This window comes from Drosophila albomicans, chromosome 3, assembly GCF_009650485.2.
Source record: "Drosophila albomicans strain 15112-1751.03 chromosome 3, ASM965048v2, whole genome shotgun sequence".
NCBI lineage: Eukaryota > Metazoa > Arthropoda > Insecta > Diptera > Drosophilidae > Drosophila > Drosophila albomicans.
The window spans coordinates 17185080-17209934 of NC_047629.2; the positions used below are offsets into that span (position 1 = coordinate 17185080).

The 24855-nt window shown below is 40.5% G+C and overlaps 1 protein-coding gene across 2 annotated transcripts; it reads right to left on the reverse strand.

Moving 5' to 3' along the window:
* Window positions 1–15582: 15582 nt before the first annotated feature.
* LOC117570137 (trichohyalin) lies at window positions 15583–20069 on the reverse strand. 2 transcript variants are annotated; one of them, XM_034251600.2, is made up of 2 exons: window positions 16468–20069; window positions 15583–16403 (listed from the first exon to the last, which is right to left on the reverse strand). In XM_034251600.2, the coding sequence occupies exons 1-2, from the start codon at window positions 19995–19997 to the stop codon at window positions 15641–15643; spliced, it is 4293 nt and encodes a 1430-aa protein (XP_034107491.1). In that variant the 5' UTR covers window positions 19998–20069; the 3' UTR covers window positions 15583–15640. The 2 variants fall into 2 exon arrangements, with proteins under 2 accessions (XP_034107491.1, XP_051860429.1); XM_052004469.1 differs by having other exon boundaries at window positions 15583–16424.
* Between the last annotated feature and the right edge of the window lie 4786 nt (window positions 20070–24855).

Here is a 24855-nt window from a genome sequence, read left to right on the forward strand (position 1 = left end):
TTTAGCCATATAAAGTTATTTCCTAAATAGCTTCTATGATTTTAGGAATCATAAAGAGTATTTAATTGTGTGTAGCAAAAATAATTTACCTTTTAGTAATTTGTTTACTCTTACTTAAAATAATAATTCGTATACCGTTTCGTAAACGTTTGATAAAATACGATTTGTATCTAAAATAAAATTTTTAAATTGTTGAAAGAAATAGATTAACATAAGTGTACATCGATTAGTAAGAAATTTCACTCTATGATAATCAGAAAAACACTGCAAACAATGACACGCTAATTTGAAATTTACTTCGTGTTCATATATTCAAATATTCAGAATCTAAAATAAATAAAAGTTAGTGTTGCTTTTCATTTTCACCCGGAAAAGAAATTTAATTAACGTAGAAAACATTAAATGTCCACATTGTATTTAATTTACTGCAGCATGTATTTTGTGAATTTAAACACATTTATTTTATACCCATTGTTTAGTAATTGAAATGGGTTTTTAGCGAAAATTATTGTGTTGCACATTGTGAGCAGCTTGTAATTATTGCACCAAAAATATATCCCACTCTATGCAGTGTTTCCTCAGTGTCTTTAAAAATGTGAAATATATATTCCAGTTTATGCATTTGCAGTTATGAGTAAAACAACAACAACAACAGCAGCGACGAACTGTATACCTTTTTGAATGGGGCTCGTCTCTAATCAGAGCGCGCCTGCAAACAATGGGAACAGCGGAACAGAAACTCGAGCCCCTCGCATCCCTCGCTAGACTCGTACTCAAGCAGAGTCCATTAGGGGTGCGGGTGTTTGGTATTGTAATGAAAAAAGGGAAGAGCAACCAAGCCACCCAAAGGGTGGGGAGAGGGGTTTGAGACAGTGAGGGGGTTGCTTGTTGCTTTTGGCATTGTTCCTGCTGCAGTTGCACATGCGATGCGATGCGATGTTTTATATTTTTGCCATATATTTTACTCAGCACAAATTTATTTGCGGCTGCAATTTCAATTCCAGAACAAGTTCCCTCTCCCTCTTCCTCTCGCTCTCTCTCTCTCTGTCGCAGTGTGCGCCTTTCTCTTTCTGTTTGCAACTGCATTTGTTATTGTTGCGGCTGTAACTTTGGTTAATGCTTTGCATTTTGTGGCCACAACGAAAGGCTGCAGTGGATGCCACTTCTTTTATCACTCTCTTCTTATTTTTTGGTTGCTGTCGTTGTTGTTGTTGTTGGCGTGGGTGTTGTGCAGATTTTCAGCCTTTAAATAAATCCTTAAGCAATTTGTCAATGCTTTAAGTAAAGTATTTCTATTTTGTGGCATGGTAGAGAGGAAGGCAAATAATTCCGCACTTCCCAAACCAATTGCTGTGACTGTGTTAATTGTTTTTGTAAAGTTTTTAATAACTGCAGGCAGGCAGGAAGGCTGAAAAACTGGCAGTCAGAAGTGCTCTGCTCTCTGCCAGTCAACAGTTTGCCCTGCCATCAGTCTCATTATTTATTTGTAATTTAATAAACCAAACGGCAAAGCTTGTTTTGAGACGGAGACGGAGACGTAGCTGTTTGACAGCCCGGAACTGCCTTTGGCCAACTGACTGTGACTTGGCTAACGGATTGTGTTCGCCCTCGCTCTTTACTGATTGCTCTCCTTCTCCTTCTCCATCTCCAACTGCGAGTTGTTGCTCCTGCTTCTTGGCAGCAATTGATTTTATGTGAAAACTTTTGATTTTTATGACTTTTTGGCTGCCGCAGGTCGCGTCTCAATTTTTTGGGGCACGTCAGCTTGAATTTATTTGCCGCTGTGCATATTTTAATGAGGCATTAAAGTGTGATTCTAATGCCAAAACTCTCCCCACACACACACACACACATACACACAGGCACACTCGTAATTTATGAGCAACTAAATATTTGCCAAAGCCAAAAGGCGAATGGGGAATGAGGAACGGAAATGAGAGGGGAGAAGCGGTAGAAGTGGAAGCTGCTGTGTGTTTGCCTTTTGCCTGGTCCAATGTTTGCCTGCGTTTGCCGTTTTTAACACTCGATTACTTTAAATGCTTCCTCGTCCTGCATTTGACTTTGCTTGTCAATATTTGCCTTTGGCTTAACTAGCACACACACACACATACACGCACGCATCACACACACACACACATAGGGTGAGTCTCCCTTTGCCTCATAGCTCTTGAAAATTTGCTTAGTTGCCATCTCGCCGAGCATCAGCATATTTTTGCTAGCACTTGTTTGCCAAGTTTTCCGTCGACTTATGTAATGAGTATTTGGTTACACAAATCTCTGGAGCAGGAGCAACCACCATCACTTGCCACTTGCCACCACCAGCTGACCCCAGTCTTTCGGTTGCTTATTGAAATGATGCTTAAATTACTGAGCAAATGGCTCATTTATCAAGTGGCCTTCGGCGTTGTTCAATCCATTGACAACTTGCCCAACAACCCAATTATGCGTTTACAACCAACGCAGAGCGCGCGACCTGTCACACACTGACAGCAAAAGCAACAACGAGAGCGACAACAGCAACAACAGCAACAACAACAACAACAACTCACACACACATGTCGATTAGCTACGCCTATGAACCTCGATAAAGTGTTTCGCCTCTGCCATGGAAATTTCATTAAAAATGATTTAAGGCAATTTACACAGACACAAGTTATCGCTCATCCGCCACGTTGACTCCGCTGTGTACGCTGTTCATGCTGCACTCGTCGCATTCATCGCCAGCGGGCGCATAAATTAAAATGTTTTGCACTATTGGGGCGAGCGTTGATTGACATGATGAGGCACTGCCCACTGTCCAGTTACTGTTCTCTGCCATGTTAAGCGCATATCCCAGCTTCAGTTTCAGCTTCAGCTTCGGCTTCAGCTCTCACATCATGTCCGATTACCGCACTAGTCTGTCTGATAATTCAATTTGTCCGCCTTTTCCCAGTTGCAGCATATCATGTTGGGCTATAATATGCTTATAGCACGGTAATTTGTGTCATAGACTGCGGTGGCTTTATTTTGGCAACACTATTGAGAGTTGGGCAGAGCATTTTAATATTTAAATACAGATTTCAGATTTCACTTGATTGCCTTTGGAAAATAAGCTTTATAGGCAACCCATTAAATGAAATGTTCTTATTAATGCTGTTGGACATTGATTAAGATTAGTGTATCACAATTTGATGACAATTTGATTAATGATTTTTATTTAAGTTGTCCTTCTTCAATATTCAACACTATTCCTAAAATGTAGAAGCTATGAAATGCCTTAGGAAAAGCTGTGCCTATGACTTGTAACTATTTTTTTGGCACCTACTTCAATTTCTTTTCGAGGATCATTCAAAAAGGTTCAAGTGAAGAATTATTAAAAGAAATACAATTGTTAAGATTTGTTACTACTTTTCTGTTTTTAAACAAACTTACATTTCTGTTATTTTCATATTCAATGCTTCATTAAAAATTATGTAATTTTTGGAATGAATAATTTAAAAAAAAAAATTAACTACTTTTTGAAGACCGCTTCTTATATAGTTTGCTAAATCATTTCTCTATTGAAATCTGCAGACAATTTTTCTCTACATTTTTTCAATTTTCTTTCATCTTCCTTGCTTTTTCCTTATCTTTGACACTTCAAGCATGACAAAAGAAAATGCCATTAGACTAACTAATGACAGAAACTAGTTGCAATCTCTGCACAAATCCAAACAGTAAGCAATCTGATTTAGCATTTGTAAGCAACATGCCACAGCACAAACAGCTTCCATCTCTGTGCTTGTTGCGCAGCTGCAACGGCGACAAATATTAATTTAATGTTTAATGCTTAAAACAAATTTAGCAAGCAGACATTTGCGTCTTTGGTGTCGCGTTGTTGCTCCTGATACAACCTGCCATATTTATTTCTGTGTGCATTGTGCGTTTAATGTGCCTTGATTTACATTAGTTTAAGCAGTGCGCGAGAAAACACAACAAAACAAAAAAAAACAAAAACGACGCTTAAGGAGAAAAGCAGCAAATTGAATTTGCGGCATAAAAAAACGGAGAACAACAACAACAATAACAAAATTGCCCCTGCTGCTTACCTTCTCGCTGTGTTTCTTCTTTCTGGCTGCTCGACACAATATGCAAATAATCTAAAAATTTATAGGCTTTTGTTTGGGGAGCTGCTGCGTGGCAGACTGAACGGTTGCTGCGGGTGGTGTTGGTGGCAGAGTGGCAGACTGTTGGCTGCCAGCGGGGCATCAGCTGGTGGCAAGGAATATAAGGACTGCCTTAAGTTTGAGTGGCATGCGGGTAAGCTGGCTTATTATCTTTTATGAACTGAACTGCCTCTTTTGGATTTGGCTTAAGGTTTCTCTAGATTGTGTTGCATGATTGATGTGCCGTTGCCGATGCCGCTGCGTGTGCTGCATGTGTAGTTGTCATACACGATGCTCATCAAGCAATGTGACATTGCTCACAAGCAAACTTGACATTTCTTCGATGTTTTTTTTCTTTCGCAGAAAGTTCATTACGCTGAGCCAGCTGAATGGTGGAGGCAAAGGGGAGGCGAGAGGAGACTGAACAGTTTCTATGCATGTTCAAAATCCATTAAAACACTTGAGCCGTTGGCAGACGCGACGCGGCTCTCGAAATACCAACAACAACAACAACAGTGGGTAAGAGAGCAATGCGAATGGGAATGGGAACAACATCAAAATGCATTTCCGTTTAGAGTGAAGGCTGCTTTGAAGGCAGCAACACTTAGACGCAACAGCATTTGCCCCATTCCAGCCCCGCCTTCGCTCTCGCCTGTTAACTGTTATTGATATTGCATTTTTTAGCATTTTTTTTTTGTTGTAATTGAAACAAGATGTGAAGTCGCTGAAGTCGCCAAGAAATTCGCCTTGTACTTATCGCACAGGGCCATCAATTGTCTGACTAAATGTCCTTTTACCGTTGCCATTCACGTTACTGTTGTTGTTGTTGCTGCTGCTGCTGCTTCCAAGCGGATAACTGTCTAAATGACACTTAAGCATGTGTTTAAACATGCCAAGCACTTGCCTCTCACTCAAACTATGCAACAAGCCGTGGCAGCATCAGTCGCATAGGGTTGACAACATCACCAAAGTTCAGCCAGAACCTGATGCTCTTGCTGCTGCTGGTTGTTGGTTGCCGCCTGTTGGTTGCTGCTGTCGATGCGCTGATAAGTCTTTAGTCTCCCCTCCACTACCTCCCTCCTCCTTCTCGATGTGTGTTTGTGTCACGCTCAGCTCGCATCTTGTGTCGTCTCGAGTTCAGAGCGAAAGGCAAGTGCCAATGTTGCCAATGTTGTTGGGTAAACTCATAATTGGAATTAATTATGCATTCGCACTTTGCGGACAACTTTTCGAGTGGTTTGAGTGGTTACCAGCTCCGTCTCAGTTTGTGTGCTATCACATTGGTTTCGCCTCGTGTATGTGTGTGCCACTTTAATTGTCCAAAGGAGAACACCCAACGCCTAGATAAATCGTCTAAAACATTGACTGGCAAGGGGTTAAGTGCAAATTGCAGTTATCGTAACTATTCTTTGACGCTCCGCAAAACCCAATGACACTTGCTTAAAGCTCCGCATTCTGTCAACAATTAGATTTTAGTATAATGGCATTGACACTCGAAAAACTTTCCTCTGCCTAGTCAGCTCTGAGCTTTCTGAGTTATGAGAACAATAACAAGAAGTTGAACGAGGTTTTTAGAAAGTAGCAAATCAGAAATGAATTGAATTTGAATTATTATTCAACTAAATTACAAACCAAATATACATTACAATTACATGAGAATAATAATAGGAAAATACTCGATAGTAAACATTACACTTAATATTTATAAAAATTTAATATGCTTATCTTCACTTTAATTATTATAAATCATTTGAAACAAATCTAAATTACGAATATAAAAATATTCCAATTTGATGAGAATAACAATAGGAAAGCATTCAAGGAATTAATGTGATTTAACGGCTTACAACAAAATGTTAAAATCAATTTGATATACTTTAATGCTTCTAAACACTTTTAACTTTATAAATCATCAAAATTAAATACCTAAATTACAAAAATGTAAGACATTCCAATTCGATAAAAAGAATCAATTGTAAACCATAAATGTGCCTTTAAGGGTTCGTACTAAAAGAAATGAACAGTACAAATTTAATTAAATGTAAAGATTAACCTTCAAAGCACAAAAATATTTAAGTTTTTTAATAAACTTTAAGTTGTCGAATTGGCGTCAAAATTATCTTCAATGAACTTTCAGTATTCTTAATAAATTGCATTAAAAAGCTTAATTGCAAATATAGAATAGAAAGTCCTTTATTGTATAGCATTTATATGGTTTCAAGCTTCTTAAAATATTCTTAATTATTAAACTAATCAATGTAATAAAGCTCATATAAAACAAACAATTTAAACTCCTTTTAGGTACTTGCAATTAGCTCACAACAAATTGAAGAACAACTATCAGCAGGATTTGAAATGAAATGAACTGAAAGTTGTACAATAATTACAACTAAGTCATTTAAAAGTATTTCATTTGTAAATTTTCGTTTATTTTGCTCCATTTAACTTGTCGAATTACTGTGAAAAGCGATTTTCAAAGCACTTTATTCAATTAGCCAAAAGCACATCAAGCAAATCCGGCACATTTATCATCCTGTTTGTGTTTTTTCTTCAGCTGAATTTTCCAGTCAGCCTAATTTGTAGCATCTTTATGAGTACTTAGGCTGAGTACTGCCCACACCTGAGACACAATAAAATAAGACAGACAGACCGAGAGAGAGAGAGAGAGAGAGAGAGAGAGAGAGAGATGAGAACGAAAGAGAGACCATTGTGCACTGTTTGCTTTGCTGCTTTATAATAAAGCGTTTGGTGAGGCATTATTAAGTGTCTCCATGTGTTACTCAGAGAATGAAGAAAGACAGAAACTAACACTGCACGAATGGAAATTAATTAAATTTTGACTGTCGAGCGATGACAATGGAGAGCCAACATCATGGATCAGGGATAAGCGCTAATAAAATGCAATTACCCGATTTGTAGACATTCGCAAAAGCAGAAAAGCAAGGCATGACAATGCATTTATTGTTTGCTATTACAAGCATTTGAGCATTTGAGTTGATAGCATTTCGAGTTGTCAGTTATTTCAACGCTTCATTTCGTTTGTTTTGACAAGCCAAAAGACTTAAATCACAAATGACTTATGAAAAATACGCGAAAAACGATGGGAGAAATGACAAAAGCCGCAACCGAACTGTGAAATGCGAGAAATGAGTGAAATGAGTGAAATGCCAAAGCTGGACAATGCCAGGACATCACCCAGAGTCCAGAGTCGACCAAGACCATGTTCTTCCTTCCATCGCCTTCATTTCCTTTCCATTCCTTTTTCCTTGCCATCAACCAGGCTAAGGCTAAGACTGAGACTGAGCCTGAGACTGCGTCTGAGGCGGAGTTTGAGGCTGTGGCGCGTGTCATGAGCAAACAAGATAATGTTACAGCCAGTCAGCGCAAATTGAGCAGCATGACGATGACGACAGCAATGAAATGCTTGACTTGCTTGTTACCCTGTGATAAATTGCAATGACTTTAAGAGTTCTCAGTCTAATTAAAATTCAACGGTTCATTGAGTTAAATGAAACTTTACTTTATACCAGTAATTACACTTCTTTAAACTTGTCAATTTATCTTTTTATTTATTAAGTGTACAAAAAGTACGTAAATAGAAATATATGCATATAAATAAAAACTGTGTAATTGCATTACAATAAAATAGTATTATTAAATTATAGAAATTTCATATTTAAAATTTCAAAGTCCAATGTTGGTGATTTTTATAAACTTTAGCTTAAAATAAATAGAATTAGAATTGAACATTTTAACCACACTTACATCGAATACTTTATTACAGATCGTTGGACAATTTAAGACATAGAAGTATTGCAAAAACAAAATCATCTTAAGCTCACTTTGCACAGAGCATCTTTCAGTCGTGCCTCCTCTCAATTGACTATTCGCTTTTCGCAGCTGCTGGCGCAAAATGCAAATGAAAACGTCTCAGCTTACGCCCAGCCAGTGGCCAGCAATATGCGGCAACCGGCCCTAGGTCGAAGGGCGGTTTGGTGGCAAGAGAGAATGTCGCGGTCGTTGGTTTTGGTGTCGGTTGCTGTTGCTGCTGCTGTTGTTGCTGCTGCTGCTGGCCAAATGAAAGTGCTGCCGCAGATAGAGCAGCAATGGGCAACTAAATGATTGATCACAGGCATCAATTTTCAACATTATTGCGTTGCTTTCGACAGTTTGTCGACTCGCTCAGCTTCAAGCTATGTTTAGCTCAGCTCAATTGAGCTCAACACGGCTCAGCTGCTGGTCTCACTGCTTGACTTTAAGCGAACAAAACTTAAAGGAAATTAAATCAATGAGCATGGACAACTTAGGCAACTGCTGGCGAACAGTGTATCCTTTCTTTCCATTCCATTCGTTGTTCGAGTCGAGTGGAGTGGAGCGAAGCGGAGCGTTTATGAAAATGTCTGGCACATGTTTCGCCTGCGCAAACAGAATGCGAGTGCTGCAATAAAATTCCATTACAGCCGCTTGACTTAAAAACTTGGCCGAAAAATTTCGTTGCATACGCTGAGGCGCACAGCCGACAGCAAGTGTATTAAAAGCCAGCCCCATTTGCCACTACGTGAGTGTATGTACTCTTTCTCTGCATGTGTGTGTGTGTGTGTTGGCTTTTTGCATATTTTATGAAACTTGGCGAGCATTTAACGCCCAGCAGCAGCCCACGCTGCGTATGTGCAACGTCTACAAAGTCGCTCGCTCTTTTTCTCTCTCCTCTCATTCTGTTATTCACTTGTAGTATTTGCAACCATAAACGCTGCAAACTCATTACTTGAATTTATTTTGCACTTAAACAAAATGTTTCATTTGCCAGCAGCATCAGCATCAGGATGCCATTGCCTTTTGCCATCTGATTTGATGCTAATACCAAGGCAGCTGCAACGAATTGAAGTGTTGCAAGGGCAATCAGCAACACACTGACTGCGCTTGCACCACTTCAATTCGTCAGCACTTGGCAACGATCTTCAGCATATGGAGCGATCTCTTTTATCCATCGCAGCTGCTGCATCGTTCTTGAGGGTGACGCTTCAATGAGCATGGGACAAGGCGAACGCTGATGATGCACAAAGCCGCACTGATCGCATATGTCAGAGGTCAGATGCAGCAAATCCTTGTTCTTGCCACATGCCGCAATGGAGTACAAGGAGAGTTTGCTGCTGCTACTGATTACATCCATAGTGTCCAGCGATGACATTTCGGCACCACAGCGCATGCACTTTGGAGTGCAAAGCGGCTCAAGGCAGTTGCAATCTTGCAGTTCATCATCTAAGATGCTGCGCTCTCTGCAAGTTTTTCTTGGCTCATAGTACAATCGATTGCTGTCGACATTCTGCTGCAGTTTTTTTTGCTTCTTTTTGCATTCTTTAGTGCCCGATTGTAATCGCGATTGTTTTCGTAATTCTTTTTTCATGGCATTCTTCTGTTGCTGCAATTGAATTTCCAATGGCGTTTTCTTTAGGCTAGCAAAATATGCGACATGCGCCTTCTGTATGTTTTTCAAGTTTGTGAGCGAGTAACGATTATTCACATCAGATAAGTCCTTTACCGCAAGTGAAAGAACGCTTTGTCGGTCTGAGCCTCCGGAGGCGATCGAACCCTCTCTCGATGCAGAAGTTCTCTTGAATCGTATTACATCCATTAAGTTCTCAGTAGAGTCAGTGAAATGCATGTTATGAAATTGTATATCGTCCACAGATATTGTGGGTTCCCTTTCGCTAACAAGTGCCATGCCACTCTCCATGGCTTCATTAAAGATTTCATCGATATTTTCCAAGTATTGAGAGCGTAAGACATTATAAATTTCCTTCTTTCCAACACCAACACTGCTCATATCACTGTAAACACCTGCCAAATTCTTCCACATATAATGGCGGCGCACAATTCTAATAATGCCATTTCTGTCCGCAATAATGTCAAGCATGCTCGGTCCTTGAATGACATCTTTAAGCAAACTGTGTACTGATCTGAGATTCCTTTTAGTCGTATCATCGACGTTGTAATAGGCCGCTTGTCGTATCTGAAATTGGCTAAGCCTAAAAGTATGCAACATTTTTTTTCGTTCTTTTTCTATACACATACATATTTCTACCTATTATTTATTATATTATTTATTTATATGTTTATTGTACTAGTTAATTTGTATTATTTAATTTGTTTCGTTGTATAACATAATTTGTAGTCTGAGAAAATGGTACTCAATGTCTTGTCGTGTTTTGTGCTTAGAAGCGGAGCTTTATTTACAAATGATACTGAAAGCTCCAGAAATAGCGCCATCTATTGGTGGACCACGATACATGCAAGCATTAATTGCTAGATCAGCTGATCGTGTGAAGTCCAGACCAAAATAGACAAGCGATTACCTTTTTGAGTAGGATTAATTGTCAAATTTCCGAAAAAAAAGGTTTTTTGTTGTTGGTTTTGGCTGGAAGAAAAATGGTTGGCAGGTTATGTGCCGAACCTGAAAAAATGTGTACAAGTGCATGTGACTAAAAAGTATATATCTCAGTGAAGTGGTTGGCGAAGCCTGATGCAGATATCTTACTTGTAAGTATACAATGATACTGCAATGTATAATTGTTATACTGATATATTAATGGTATTTGTTCTCGCAAAAGTGCACCTTTGCCGTCAACCCAACACATGCAATAGATGGTTGTCCACTGCAGGAGTTTGTCCTCCCATACCAAGTGCCGTTTTTCAGATTAGGGTAAATATTTGTTGAACGTATGTTTAGTTTTTCGTTGTTCTAAGTTTAGTTTTGTCTATTTATTTTTAGATTCGGCACTTAGTCATATTTTATATAAAACCTGGTATTAAACTGACTCTAATGACCCAGTCATATTTTATATAAACCCAGCCATATTTTATATAATAGCCCAGCGGTAGAATTTTAAATTAATTTAAACTGCAACTTCAACAGACACAACTGCTTGATTAACGGCCAACCACCCAAAGCTCCACGTCGCAGCTGTGCTGGCCAGATCAGCTGTCTGGACAACACAAACAGTTGAGCGGTTGTTAGCTTCAGACGCTCATTGAGCATCAGGAGAATTGCAGGCTGTGATTCTACTGCCGAAAGCACCTGCGTCTGCCAGCCGTGCGTTCTTCGTTTACTGGTTGTTCCGCACTTGTGGTGGCTTCGAGGCCGAGTATATGCGACACCCAGGAGAAAGGCGAACAGCTGGATAGCAGCTTATGTTTTTTTTGTTTGTTGATTCTTGTTAGGTTACGTTGTTCTGTCCCAATTATGCATCTATAAGTGATAGTCCGTCAATGTTGTAAGTGTACTATGATGTGGCGAGAAAGTTGAACCAACAACTTTTCTTGGGCCCTCATAATACAAGTACCGCTGTACTATTGTATAAAAATAGAAGTGACAATCATTTAAGAATGCATGTAAGGCAACACATATAGGCAAATTATTATTGTAAAATTGTATTTAGTTATAGAAATTAATGTTTTTATATTGCCTGAAAAGCAAGTAAAACCATACTTGCATACATTTGTATGTATGCATGTTTGTTTTGATCGACGCTACCGGTCATAGCAAGCAGCTTTCATGCAGGCGCAAAAGCTCGCAATTATTATTATTCCCCACAGATACACCACAGACAGGCACCAACACAAGGAAAGATCTTTCTGCGTGGGAGTCTCTAATGTATGTAAGTCTGTTTCACTCTAACTAACTAATAATACATGAGCTACAGCTAAAGCTTCCCTTTTGCTGGTGGTCCATCTGACCATAGCGCTGCTACAGCTGTCTGCAGTCCCAGCGGTCAGTGACCTTGCGAGACTGGCAATAGCAAAACATTTCATTGAGTGACAGCCATCAGCTGATCCTCATTTTTACTTGCATCTAGTGATTGCCTATATTCGGTGTGATGACCTAACATTGCATTTCTAAATGAACCAAAACTAGTTCATTTTAGCTAATTTTTTTTTCCTTCTCTTAATTTATTCAACATTTAAATGCAAAAATAATTATTTATATTATAATTATGCTAGATCATATTTTATATTTATAGGTTAATTATTTTTAGTTTTTCTTTATTTATTTTTTTTTCTTTTTGCTTTATTTATAAATTCCCGCCTCATACACACTTACCATGTTAGTCCGTTAATCTATTTATTTATTTATTTTTCTTGTCATTTTTTTTCTTGTCATTTCATAATGATGTTAATATTCCAAGTATTTTTGTTATCTGTTAATAAATTAAGTATGTCCGCTTAATTGCCTATTTTTTATTTGGAACCATGCCTAACGAAGCAGGAGTAGGTTAGCCGAACCACTGTCTTTTAGGGATCCTGCCAACTTTTTTAGTTTTTGGCATTTGAATGCAGGATCACGGTAGGGTGGGCGTCTGCACACAATAACAGCTGTGTTGCGTTAGAGAGTGGCTCCGTCTTCTTTGTTAACCTACCTTCCTCTCCTTCCCTTTCTCTTCTCTTTCACTATTGTTTCATGTAACCTTCCCATTGCACTCCTTCTCTGTTTTCCCATATGTACGCGAATTTTAAATGTATTATTGTTATAAGTGGTGCGTCCTATTAGTTGGCCCTTTCCTTGAACCCCATGCTATCTGAGCAAAGCCCGGAGAAGCCAGCGCGTACGCCACGCTAATAAACCCAACACCAGCACCAGACGAATACTACACTAGTGATTCGTTACAACGTTCTCGATAAATTCCTCACCGAAACTTTTTTTATTTTCAGCAACAACGCGTTGAAACAACTTCCAGTGTGGAGATTTGAGAGTTTTCTGTGTAAAAAGCCCGGCGGAAATAATTTTGGGAATCACCAAAGCATCGACATCTGATATATGCAACTTATGTGTTGGTGTCGCAATCACAACTGGCACCGTATGCTGAGGGGTCTGGGTACCAGAACCGACATGATGTACATGCTGCTGCAGTTTCTTTTTGAGTCTCCTCAATCTCAACGAACTTAACGATTTTGTGCTCATTCTGGTACTGCTCCTAGATTCGAGCCTTTGGTTAGTATTCAACTGTGCAGAAATGCTCTTTCGGATATCCCTGAAATATGGATCTAATCTCTTATCGTGACTGCTCAGGAACTGTTGTGATCTCACTGGTAACAAATCCGGTTCAGATATGACTTCCCGCACCACTTGCTTCTCTGTAGTCGATTTTTCAATGTTTTCCAATATATCTCTTAATTTAATTGCATTTTCGGCACTTAAAGTTTTTCGTGGTCCACTAAAAGAACTTGAACGTCTTGAATAGTCAATAACTGTGCTCGGCACAGTGTATCTCTTCTGATTGGTATATTTTGCGAACTTGACTTTACGATTACGTTTTTTAACCAGAGAATTTCTTTCAATGCCAGAATTTGGTATGTTTACTCGTGCTGGAGGAATCTCCTTACGTTTATTATGCGTTTGCGGAAGTTCTTTCAACTGTTTGTTCAACTTTTGCATTTTATTATCTAATTTAAATTCTTTCTGCTCCTTTTCTTGCAATTCGTTTTGCTGCTCATTCAGATATTTTTGCCACTTATGCAACTTATTACTGTACTTTCTCAGCAATCCGATGTCGTTCTTCTTCAGGGACTTGTTTTTCTTTAACTTCACCTTCAGCAGCCTCTTCAGATTAACAAATAATCTGTTCCGCAATTCACGCATCCCGCGAGGGTGGTGCACTCTTTTCAATTTATCCTCGGCTATCGAGTTTATAATATGCTCGATCTTCTTCTGGATCAACTGCATCTCCAGCGAATAGTCCCCCAGAGAATTTCTTTTCCCCATTTTCAATTTGTCTTTAGTAAAATTGATAATTGTGTTTGTCTATACAAAGATTACACACAAAAATTTTGAATTTTATCTCTGCACTAACTAAGATAATTTTTCTCATAAGAGTATTTATAAATTCTTTGATAAAATAGTACACACGTATGTTTTCAAATAGTCATATATTAATACTTGTTTATAGGGTAGAATTATTGTTATATTGTATTCCAAAAGGTAAGTTATACATAAGGAAGCATTAACGATATCGTAAACAACTTATACATACATATATGCAAGTATATTTTTAATCAATCATCTAACGAAATAGTAAACTAATTTTGTACACAAAAATAAGTGCTTTAACATCATTCTGAAAGTATTTGTTTATTGATTAAAACACTATTCGTTCTTAACCCTCTAATAACATAGTTTGTATTATCTGAAAAATTAAAAGTTTTAAATCATTTGAATTTCAGTTGTCAGTTGGCAATAATCACATATCAAATATCATATGTTTATGACCAACTGAAAATATAATTAAATTGAATAGTCTTTCGTTTTTTAGATAAAACAATAAAGAACGCCTCAAGCCAACTCCGTAAATTTGTACTAATTCTATTAATTAAGCTAAATAATAAATAAATACTAAGTTGAGTAGAAATGATCTAAAACTATGCCAACTCTACAGTAGACAGTTAAAAAATAATTCTGAAATGAGATGTCGACAAAAATCAGGCAATGTTAGTTCATCACGAACCTTAGGAAAGCTATGTTAGAGCAACAGTTAGTACTTGCGATTGCTATAAAAACCCAATCAACACTATTGCCGCATCAATTCTCAGCAGCCAGAGTCAAGCACTGTTCGAGTAAGTGCACTAATTCACAATGAGTCCAATGTGCGTTAGTTTCATCATAGTCAGCGTTGGGCTACATATTGTCTATTTGCCACAACAAGTGTATGCCCAGCACCTACTTTATTATCCGCCACCGACGTTGCCAATGGTGCTTTAACGAGCACGCCGTTAGGCCTTTGGTGGATCGCTTACCTCGAATCCAGCTTACTGGGCTGATGTACTGGACAACGCAGAGCACAATGGCAAACTGTTCTTCCTGTCATCAGTCCAGCAGGCAGTGGCGACACCTTAGCCAACAGCAAGTAGGTTTGTCAGGCTGTTTCCCTTAATTAGCTGGCAGCACGATTAATCATTTCTTACACAGACATGGCCATAGTGTGAAACTGACCAAAAGTCAGTCAAACACATACCAGATGTGAGAAATAGCGTCCAAGAAACAGCAACTTTGGGATTCTTCAGCAATGGCGTACATAATTTTGACAATTGGCTTTTGCTGCACAAAATAAGCTGGTCAATGGATTCCAGTTTAATCACAGTACGAAATCCAAGTACATAACTGAACCGCTTAACAACATAAATGAACTTGGGGGCAGATTGGGAATGAGCCATCTTTTTTCGTGCGTTCAAGAATATTTTGTTACTTAGCCAAAATAATAAAAAAGCATGAGACTCCTTATAATATTTGCACTAGAGAAATTACGTAGCAACTTTGTTGATATCGGTAATTACCTTTCGTAAAATAGACTTTACCAAGACTATTCTTTATCTAATAAGTGCAAGGGCAACTTTCCTCCTGCTACTCTTTAAAGTGTTGTTTAACAACATTAAAGGGAATTTGCAATTCAACACTTTATTTATTGCAAAATAATTTAATACTTTTCCAATAAAATAACTAAAATAAAACAAATAAATTAACCTTTCTCTTAGAGTCCAATAAACTCCTTTGCCTGCTGCTCGCCCACCTCCTTAAAGATCTCAGCTGTCTTTAGCAGCTTGATAAAACGGGGCGTATACTCGCTATTCACTTGCTGACTATCCACCCCGTTACCGTCGAACTTTTTCATCACTTTCTGCAGTTGCTCGTTGCGCTTATTGCGCTCCAGCGAATCGGCCATCTTACGCAGATATATGAGATCCATGAGCAATTCATCTCTGACAGAAGCCGCATTGCGCTGCTCTTCTAGCGGCAGCTCCTCATACTGTCTTAACAGTTTCTTGACAATACGCGACTTTTGCTCGATATTGTTTGCATCTAGAATGTGCACGTCTTGATTGTACTGATCAGATAGCAAACCCAAATTCGCTTCACGCTTTTCACGTGTCTTTTGCTGTTCGTTCATTGTCTTGACAATCAGATCGTAGAACTCAATGAGATCGGGTCGCAATGGAATGCACGATCGCTGTCGCATTTGTGTATCGATGATGTCACTAATCGACTCCATAGTCCGTCTGACCATCTCCTCGGTCTGTTGCAATTGCACCTCGGTGCGATCGTTCCGTATTTGATAGAAAGTCTTCGGATATTTGTTAACTATCTTACGATTGCGGGAAAGCACCGATAGCAATGGATCCATGCTGGGATCATTGCTGACCATATCGAAGACAGCACGCACAATCTGCTCAGAAGCGCGACCAGTGATCAGCTTGTCATAGTTATCGGTTAAAGGCTCACCACGATCGATATTGCTATTAGGTTTAAAAAAAGGCCTCTTTTTAAATGAATATATGTATGATATATTTTATAGCTTACCTATTGGCTTCGCTGTTCTTCTTGGACTGACTCTTCTTCTCGGTTTTGCTCTCCTTTTTTTTCTTGTTCTGCATTTTATCCTTCGCTCGTGTAGTTTTCTTGCGTTCCTTGGCTTTAGATTTCTTCGTATGACCAAATTTAGACTTTTCAGTTACATTTTCTTTATCCTTCTCCTTATCATTATCCGTATCCATATCCAACTGGTTATCCCTATTATCCCTGTTGACACGTAAGTTGACCTGCCTGGTATAGTGATGATCACTATCCATATCCGCTTCCGCTTCCGTTTCATCCACCAAAGCATCCACCAGTTGATAGTATGCTTCGGCATTCATGCGCTGATTGCTCGGCTGCACACTGATCGATCCATTGCCAAAGAGCTGCTTCGTCTTTGGATCACTGCACACATTGCCATTCATGGATATTCGAAGCTTCATGGCATCGGCATTGCCGCAAGGATTGCCAGAGTCGCCGGCATAAATTGTGCTCGCTGAATCGGTTGCTGTGATTGGCACACAATCCGGATTCATGGTTGTCACTTCGGGAGCAACTGTCGTCGTAGTGGTTGCACAAGGATCAATTGTGGTGCCACCTTTACCCACCTTGTTCATAAATGGCCCTAGGTAACGATGCATGCCATAAAGCGGCTTGCCTTGGATTATCTCCGGACTTATTGGCTGCTGTGGCTGCTGCTGCGGCTGTTGCTGTTGCTGCGGCAACAGCTGTGATTGCTGCTGCTGTTGCGGCATTGCTGGTTGCAGCTGCACCGTTGGCTGCAGATGCACTGGAGGCTGTTGTCCAGTTTGACCTGTTGGCAGCTGCTGACTCGGCGGCAACTGTTGCTGCTGTCCGAGTGGTTGTTGCTGCTGCTGAGTTGGCAATATTGGTTGTTGTTGCTGCTGCTGTTGTTGCTGTTGTGGCTGCTGTTGTTGTGGTTGCTGCTGCTGTTGCTGCTGTTGTTGTGGTTGCTGTTGTTGCTGTTGCTGCTGTTGTTGTGGTTGCTGTTGTTGCTGTTGCTGCTGTTGTTGTGGTTGCTGTTGCAACTGCTGCAGCGTTGCCACTGGCAACTTTTCCAGCTTCGCCAACTCATTGAAAAAGTGCGTCAAATTGAAATTGGACTTTGCATTATTAGGCGCTGGCAACTGTTGTTGCTGCTGTGGCTTAGACAGCTGCAACTGAGGCTGACATTGCGAAAGCAAAGGTTGCTGTGGCTGTTGTTGTGGCTGCTGTCCGTAAGATGGTTGCTGCTGTTGCGGCTGTGGATAAACCAAGTTGTTGTTACGTTGTCCAATCATGGGCACCTGATAGCGTGAATTGGCAAAAGTATTGGAGTCAATCAGGCCATCGAGATGAGCAGCTTCATCTGCCTCCACCTTGAGTTGCTGATGACGTGGATAGCGAAGAGTGTCATCTTCATCCGGATCTGTTAGCAAACCATTTCCCAGACTGCCAAAAGGCACACGATTGCCATTGTGATCCTCGAACTCATCCAACAGCTTAGCAGCTGGTTTACTCGTCTCCTGCTGCTCCACAGAACGTTTGCTGCGTCGCTTTTGATGTGTCGCCTCCAAAGGCACATGGCTACCCTTCTGGCGATGGCATCTGTGCCAGGTCCATCGTTTAATGTTGCGCTTGTCGCGATCAATGCTATTAGCCAACGATAACTTGTTGGCCAGCAACTTGACAACTGCCTCAGGGCCACATCTTGGCTCCAGATGAGCAGCTGACTGCGGCGCCTCGGCTTTCAGCTTGCTGTCTGCCTTTAGCATAGGCTGCTGCTCTTTTTCGGTCTCCAACTTTGGTTCGCCTAAAGGTTGCTCAGCCTGCACTTGCTGCTGCTCTGGTTCTTCAGCCTGCTGTTGCTTCGACTCAGCAAGCGGCGCCACAAGCTGTTTCTCTGACTTGTCCTCAGTTTGGGGCTTAACTTGAGCTTCAATTTGGGGTTTGTCTTCCTCACCTGCGTTCTCCACTTTCACAGCAACAGCTTCGGCATGCTTAAGCTCTTCACTAGCAGCATTCTCTAACTTGTCTTTGACACTCTCTGCTTCCAGCTTGGTTGGTTCTTTGCCAGCTGATTCTTTTAAATTGGACTGTTGAAGTTCCTCTCCCTCTGCCAATTTTATATTACTGCTGGCCACCTCGCTCTGCTCCAGTTTCGGCTTTGTCTCTGTAAGTTTTAGCTCCGCCTCCTGCTTTACTTCATCTGGCTGCCGCTTGAAGCGTTCACCATTCGGATTCAACCTGTCAATGGCCTGCACATAATCACGCATATTCGGCATCGTGCGTTGGTTCAGGGTGCGAAAATGATCAAGCTGCGGCAAGCGATAGTCATAGCTTTGTGGCGTATCCAGCAAATGTATGCCAGACACATCCAAGGAGCTGTCAACTGCAGCGTTGCGCTCTTCATATGGTGCCAGCATGGGATCCTTCTCCTCCTCTGCCTCCTCTTCCTGCAGCTTCTGGTGCTGCTGCAATTGTTGTCGCTCTCGCTGCCGCTTCATGTTGCGCTCGCGTCGCATCAGCATGTCATCCACATAATGGGCGCGCATGTTGTCCGACAACGCATTGCTGGGCAACGAGGGTCCCATGCCCTTGCGCATCAAGCGATTGCTGGTCTTCAGCTTGATCTCGTTCATGGGATTGAAGCCAGCGCTGGAGCTGCGCTTCTGCAGTCCACTTGGGTACCGCATCTTGCCCGCTCGTTCGGCTGCCTCCTGCTCGATCTTGGACAGCTTGTAGTTGGCCTCATGCGAAAGATTATTGGGATTCATGTGCGCAATTTGCAGGCGAGCCAATGTCTGCTCATAAATGCCATCGGGCACTGCGTTATCCCCGAACTCAGGCATCCTTTCGTCTCGCTCTTTGGCATTGCCCTTGCTCTCTTTGTGGCCACGCTGACGATCTCGCTCGCGGTGCTGTTGCTCCAATTCCTGGTTGGCCAGCAGCTGTTGCACATGCTTCAGCTTAATATCCAGCTGTGAGGCGCCGCCAGTCAATGGTTCCTCTGCCGCTGGTTGAGTATCAACGGGCGCAGCTAAAGGCATGCCTTCCATGCCATTATCTTTGTACTTTTTCTTCACCTTACCGATCTCGGTTTGCTCCAGCATCTTGGCATAATCATTGACATAGGTCTTGGCGTTAATTCGCCCGGCGGAGCGCGAGTGCTTCACAGTTGAATCCGACGCAGAAGCAGCTGGCGCCATTCGCACAACACCCGCTTCGAAATCACGAAACCAATCGTCCTCTGCATGTTGCTGCGACTTGTCATCGTGTTCCTCGGCTTCCTGCTTATCACCTGCCTGAGCAAAGCTCGCCAGCAAGTCGTCAATGGTGTTCCGTCTATGCCGATAGAGCTCCGATCCCTGAACATCGCCATAGTTGGAATGCAGTTCGTGCAATTGCTCACGCGCCTCATTGACAGCATCGTGAAAGTTGCGCAACTTGTCGCTGCCCACGGGCTCGTCCTTTGGCGTCAACGTATTCGAGCCTGCTAAAACCATTAAAGTCCACCAGAGTTGTAGAAAGATCATGTTGAATTTTAAGCACACACACAAGTAAATACAAAATATAAATATAAAAACAATTTGAGTTGTGCATAATACGAAGTCGCATAACGAAATTCAATTGAAAAGTTTGCGCCAACTGCCTCGATTGAGTTTTCATTAACTTGGCAACAGGTGTCTGACATCAGCTCCATTGTTGCCGCCAACTTTTTGACAACAACTGATAAGAGCCGAGTCGAGTCGAGTCGAGCCAGGCTAAGTAGAGTTGGGTTGGAGAGAGTCGAGTCAAGTCGAGTCGAGTCCTGTGCTCGAGTTTCGAGCTTGAGCCTGAGTTTCCCCTTCACTTTTTTTTCCCTGCATTGTGTCAAGTTTTGCACGGCGACTTCCGACAAGCGATGCCAACTGTTTAACATGAAATGTTCATTGTTGCCAATACAACATACAAACCACATACGCACACACACACACACCCAGCTGGCGCATTGTTAGCTGCGTTTCCCCATGTAAATCACATTTTTGTTTTATGCCAAAACTTTTACCCAACAGCGAAAAGTGAACGGGCTATGGGGGCGTATGCGCAACGACAATAACATTTCCTATTTCCGTCTGCCTGTCTGTTTGTCTGACTATGTGTGTGGGTGAGCACGCGTCCTCGCTTCTGTGTGGGTAAGAGTTTCTGTTATCGCCACTTGGGAATACGTGTGTGTATAGTCAATGCCAAAGTCAGCACAATGCGCGCGCTCGAAATAATTGAAAATAATCAAATGTGCAGTCAACAAACGACAGCAAACACAGCAGCTACAACAACAACAACTCCTCCGCATGGAGCAACAGTCGAAACTAATGTAATTAGCGAGCACATTTGATTAAAAGTTTTGCGGCTTGACTGAAGCGCCAATTCATTGAACAAAGTCATCAAAATTAAATATGCGATTACACTTCTCAACTGTGTGTGAGCAACAGTAAACATTCCCAAGTGACTCTAATTTCAAAGACAACTAAAGTTTTGCCTAAAGACTTTTTTCATTTGTTATACATTATTTTCTATTTTTTACTTTATGTTTTCTTATAATGATTAGCATTTTAAACTACTTTTAAAGTTGGGTTTAATATCTAAAATTTAATGATATAAAATATAATTTAAATTATACGATTATCCACTACCGTGGAAGAGATGAAGCAATCTTTTTAACAAATTATGTGTTAAAGAAATATATATCAAATGCCATCGAAATTAGAATTTCCCATTCCACATTGAATTTTTACTGCTATACAAATTTTAAATATTTCTAAAAACGTGTTTTTTTTTGGCAACATTATTAAATTATACATAAAAGAATTAAGAGAGGAAACTGGTTTTATATTTTTTAAAAATGTTAATAATTCTATAAACTGATTTTGCTTAAGCAACCTCATATATCAAAGAATAATATAAAATTGAGATGGAAGATTTTTCTCAGTATTTATGCTCACAGCATATCATTTATTTGCAATGAATCAATTATTCGCATAGGCTGTGACTTTAATTTGCTCCTGTTTGGAAAGCCTTGCGTGGGCTTAAAGTTGAGACTGCCAAAGTTTTCAGTTGCCAGCTTGCCAGTTTCCACATCGTCAACTCGGCAGCAGTTTTGTGAGCAAATGCTACAGCAATTTTTACTTATGCCTCAATACTTTTGCCTTGTCCGAGTGTTCTGCGCACAGGAGAAGGAAGGAAAAATGCTGAGCGACACGACAAAATGAAAAATACAAAAAACAAAAAAAAAAGGATACAGTACACACAGGATACTGGACACTAGAGCGACTGTGGCAGCGCGGGCGTGCATCAAAAAACATGACATGGCACGAGCCATTTCGTTTGTTTTTCTATTCTTACTTTGCAGCTATCTTATTCTTTTTTTTCGTACTCATTTTTTGTTGTTTTTTGGGCTGCGTCCAAACATTTTTTTTTTTTTGTTTTTGTGTATATTCTTGTGCGCTTTGAGTAAAATATTATGTTACAGCCAACAAAAACTTTTGTGCATTGTTGTTGCATTTTCGCTGGCGGCTGTGTGAAAAACCAAAAAAAAAAATAAGCGTAGAGAAGAGCAAAAGAAAAAAAAAAGAAATGAGAAAAGGAAAAAACTTAGTTAAATGCATTTCCATAGTGTTTTGCTTATGCATATTCAAAATGCTTGGGGCTGCTAACCGCACACAAGCAATTCATTAAGCGCAATAGAAAATAGAAAATTACTGATGCGCTGACTGCGAGGGGTGACGAGAGGGGGGGAGAGCGGAAAGGAGGGAAAAGCGTCTACGCCGAACGAGTTTACGAGCCACAGACGCAGACAACGGGCAAATGTCGATGGGTTGCATATTTACTACTTTGAAATGTTTCATTTTATTGGTCTCGAAATGAACAAATGGAGCACAACGTACGCCACCAACCGCACAACAACAACACACACACACACACAGTGGGCTATAATGTTGACTCCAAAAAATTTTGCATAATTTATGAACGAAGCGCAACGGCAATGGCAGCAACACACGAAGGACTCACACACACACACACAGAGAAACACACAAACACAAATAAACCGAGTGAAAGACAGGCAGACACAACGCATAGCCAACTGATTTAAATGCAATTGCATTGAAGTATGTTGTCAGTTGCAGGCAGGCAAGCAGGTCCACAAGGAACAGCATGAGAACAAGCACGAGAATGAGAATGAGACTTTGACTGGGAATGAAAATGAGTATGAGTATGAGAATGAGGATGCTAGGCACGTGCACAACAGGGAAATTGTTGCATTCTCAAATACAAAAAAATATACAAAATAAAGAAAAGTAAGAATATCGAATGTGTTGCATACACATTCCACAATAGAATCGCCGTCTGTCTTGGCCATTTCTTTTCATTTGCCAAAGGTGTTGAGACGTATGTGAGCTACGTGGACAGGTCAAGGCGTAGCTGTTGGCTGACGTTCGCCCATGGGCGTTCACAAGTCCACAAGTGTCGCCCATTTCGTTTTCAGTTTTGTCTGCCTGCCAAGGCAAACAACCGGCAAATTTAGTGTCTTTTTGTGCATTTCTAAAATGGGCGAATTTATGTGACACGCTGCGCCAATTGATCAAATTAAATATACATGAGAACTGTGTGAGCTGGACAGCTGAGAGCTGACAAATTTTCAACTGCATTTGCCAAAAGGTGAACGAAACCTTACAAAACAATTTCATTTGAAATTGTCAACTGCAAACTGAATATAGATCTTGTCATTCACTTCTTAAAACGCTCAAAATTGTTAAGGAAAACAAACAGAATGCTATCGATGTATCAACAAATTGACAGCTCAGTTTCTGCTCAAATATTTAACAACAGAGTGTTCTTCATTCGCAAATACTTAAATTGAAGTTAAGATATTTCAAACTAAAGTAAATTCTAAAAAAAACTGTGTAAAACTGTTCAAAATGAATGAAAAGAATGCCGACAATCAATTTGTGCAGCCAGCACTGGCTAATTTCGTATAATTAACTAAATACCAAGTGGCACGTGGCACGTGCCCGGCAAGTTCATCCCAAGCTCATAAAGCAATCACATGCACTTGCACAACTATTAAAACTGCCAGCCAAACTTGAAGTACAAATTTCCTTCCTTCTCCTTCGTTCAGTTCTTTTTTTTTTTTTTTTTTTTTTGATGCTTGTGTTTTGGGCCCTGTCAGGCCATTACGACTTGCTACATTTCCTTTTGCGACTTCTTTGCGTCGCCCTTTCGCCCTTACACTTTTGGCAATTTTCCATATGCAACACGCAACAGACGTTTTTATGTTTTGTGTGCGCCGCACATAAAAAAATAAACGAGCCGAAATGGAAGCTTTCGAACCATGTCGGGGCGACAACCCGGCAAAAGGACACAGCAACAAAAAAAAAAAAACTCTGCGAGAACCGAAAACTGACCGGAGAAGCAGTCAAGAGTGTGGAAGTCAATTATCGAATTAATTTAGTTGCAAGTGACCTGGCTAAATGGGGAATTCCTTTTGCTCGTTCTATTTTTTTCGACACTCCTTTTTTATATTTTTCTTGCTGTACTTTTAGTTTTTAGGGTGCATCATAAATGTAAATGGCTTTGAGCCATCGTCAGCTGCCCGAAATGGAATTCAAATTGTTTTATTTTTGATGGCAAGCTGTTGCTGTTGCTGCTGTTGCTGGTGGAACTCAATTGTGCGGCTGGATGTCTGATTGCAAAATTTGCAATTAATTAAATTACAGCGTAAATGACATTTTTGCTGCATGCAACAGTCGCATCTTTTTTTACACGAACAAATTTAATAAACACGATATCCAGCCTGGAGCCACCAAGTGCTCCCTTCATACAGTTGCGAGTGCCCCCTCTGGCTGGTCATGTAATTGATGCGTTAATCCGCATATTGACAGCGGTTATTGCGGTGGCTTTTACTGCAAAATATGCCCAGAGCATAACGCATCCCATTGGATCCACCTCGGATTCACTGGCATGACACTGGCGCGTTTACGGCCGTTTTAAAAGGATTTGTTCAGTGCATTCAGTGTGCTCCTGGGGGCCTCGGCTAAGTAATTTAATTACATTGCGGCAGTAAAATTATTGCAATATGCTTTATTGCATCGAACGCTCTATGTGCGTGTGCGTGTGTGTGTGTGATTTTATTGGCTTTGCACATAGATTAGGTATGGAGTGCCATTTTTGGAATTCATATTTGATGTCGATGCTTTGATTATAGTTTAGGCAATTGATTTTATTTAATTAATATCTTAACGGAATTATGCTGTCTACCGTATGCAGCCTAGTAATAATATTACCGTCAGCCTAATAGTATGCAACATAAAATTGCTGGCTTTGCTCCCGACTACAAACCTGTAGTTGCGCAAAAGC

Excerpts from the sequence above, each read along its gene's own strand:
- LOC117570137 (XM_052004469.1), bottom strand. The coding sequence starts at position 19,997 with ATGATCTTTCTACAACTCTGGTGGACTTTAATGGTTTTAGCAGGCTCG. Across the intron at positions 16,425-16,467 it reads AAGAACAGCGAAGCCAATAG|GCCTTTTTTTAAACCTAATA; the intron begins GTAAGCTATAAA and ends ATTTAAAAAGAG.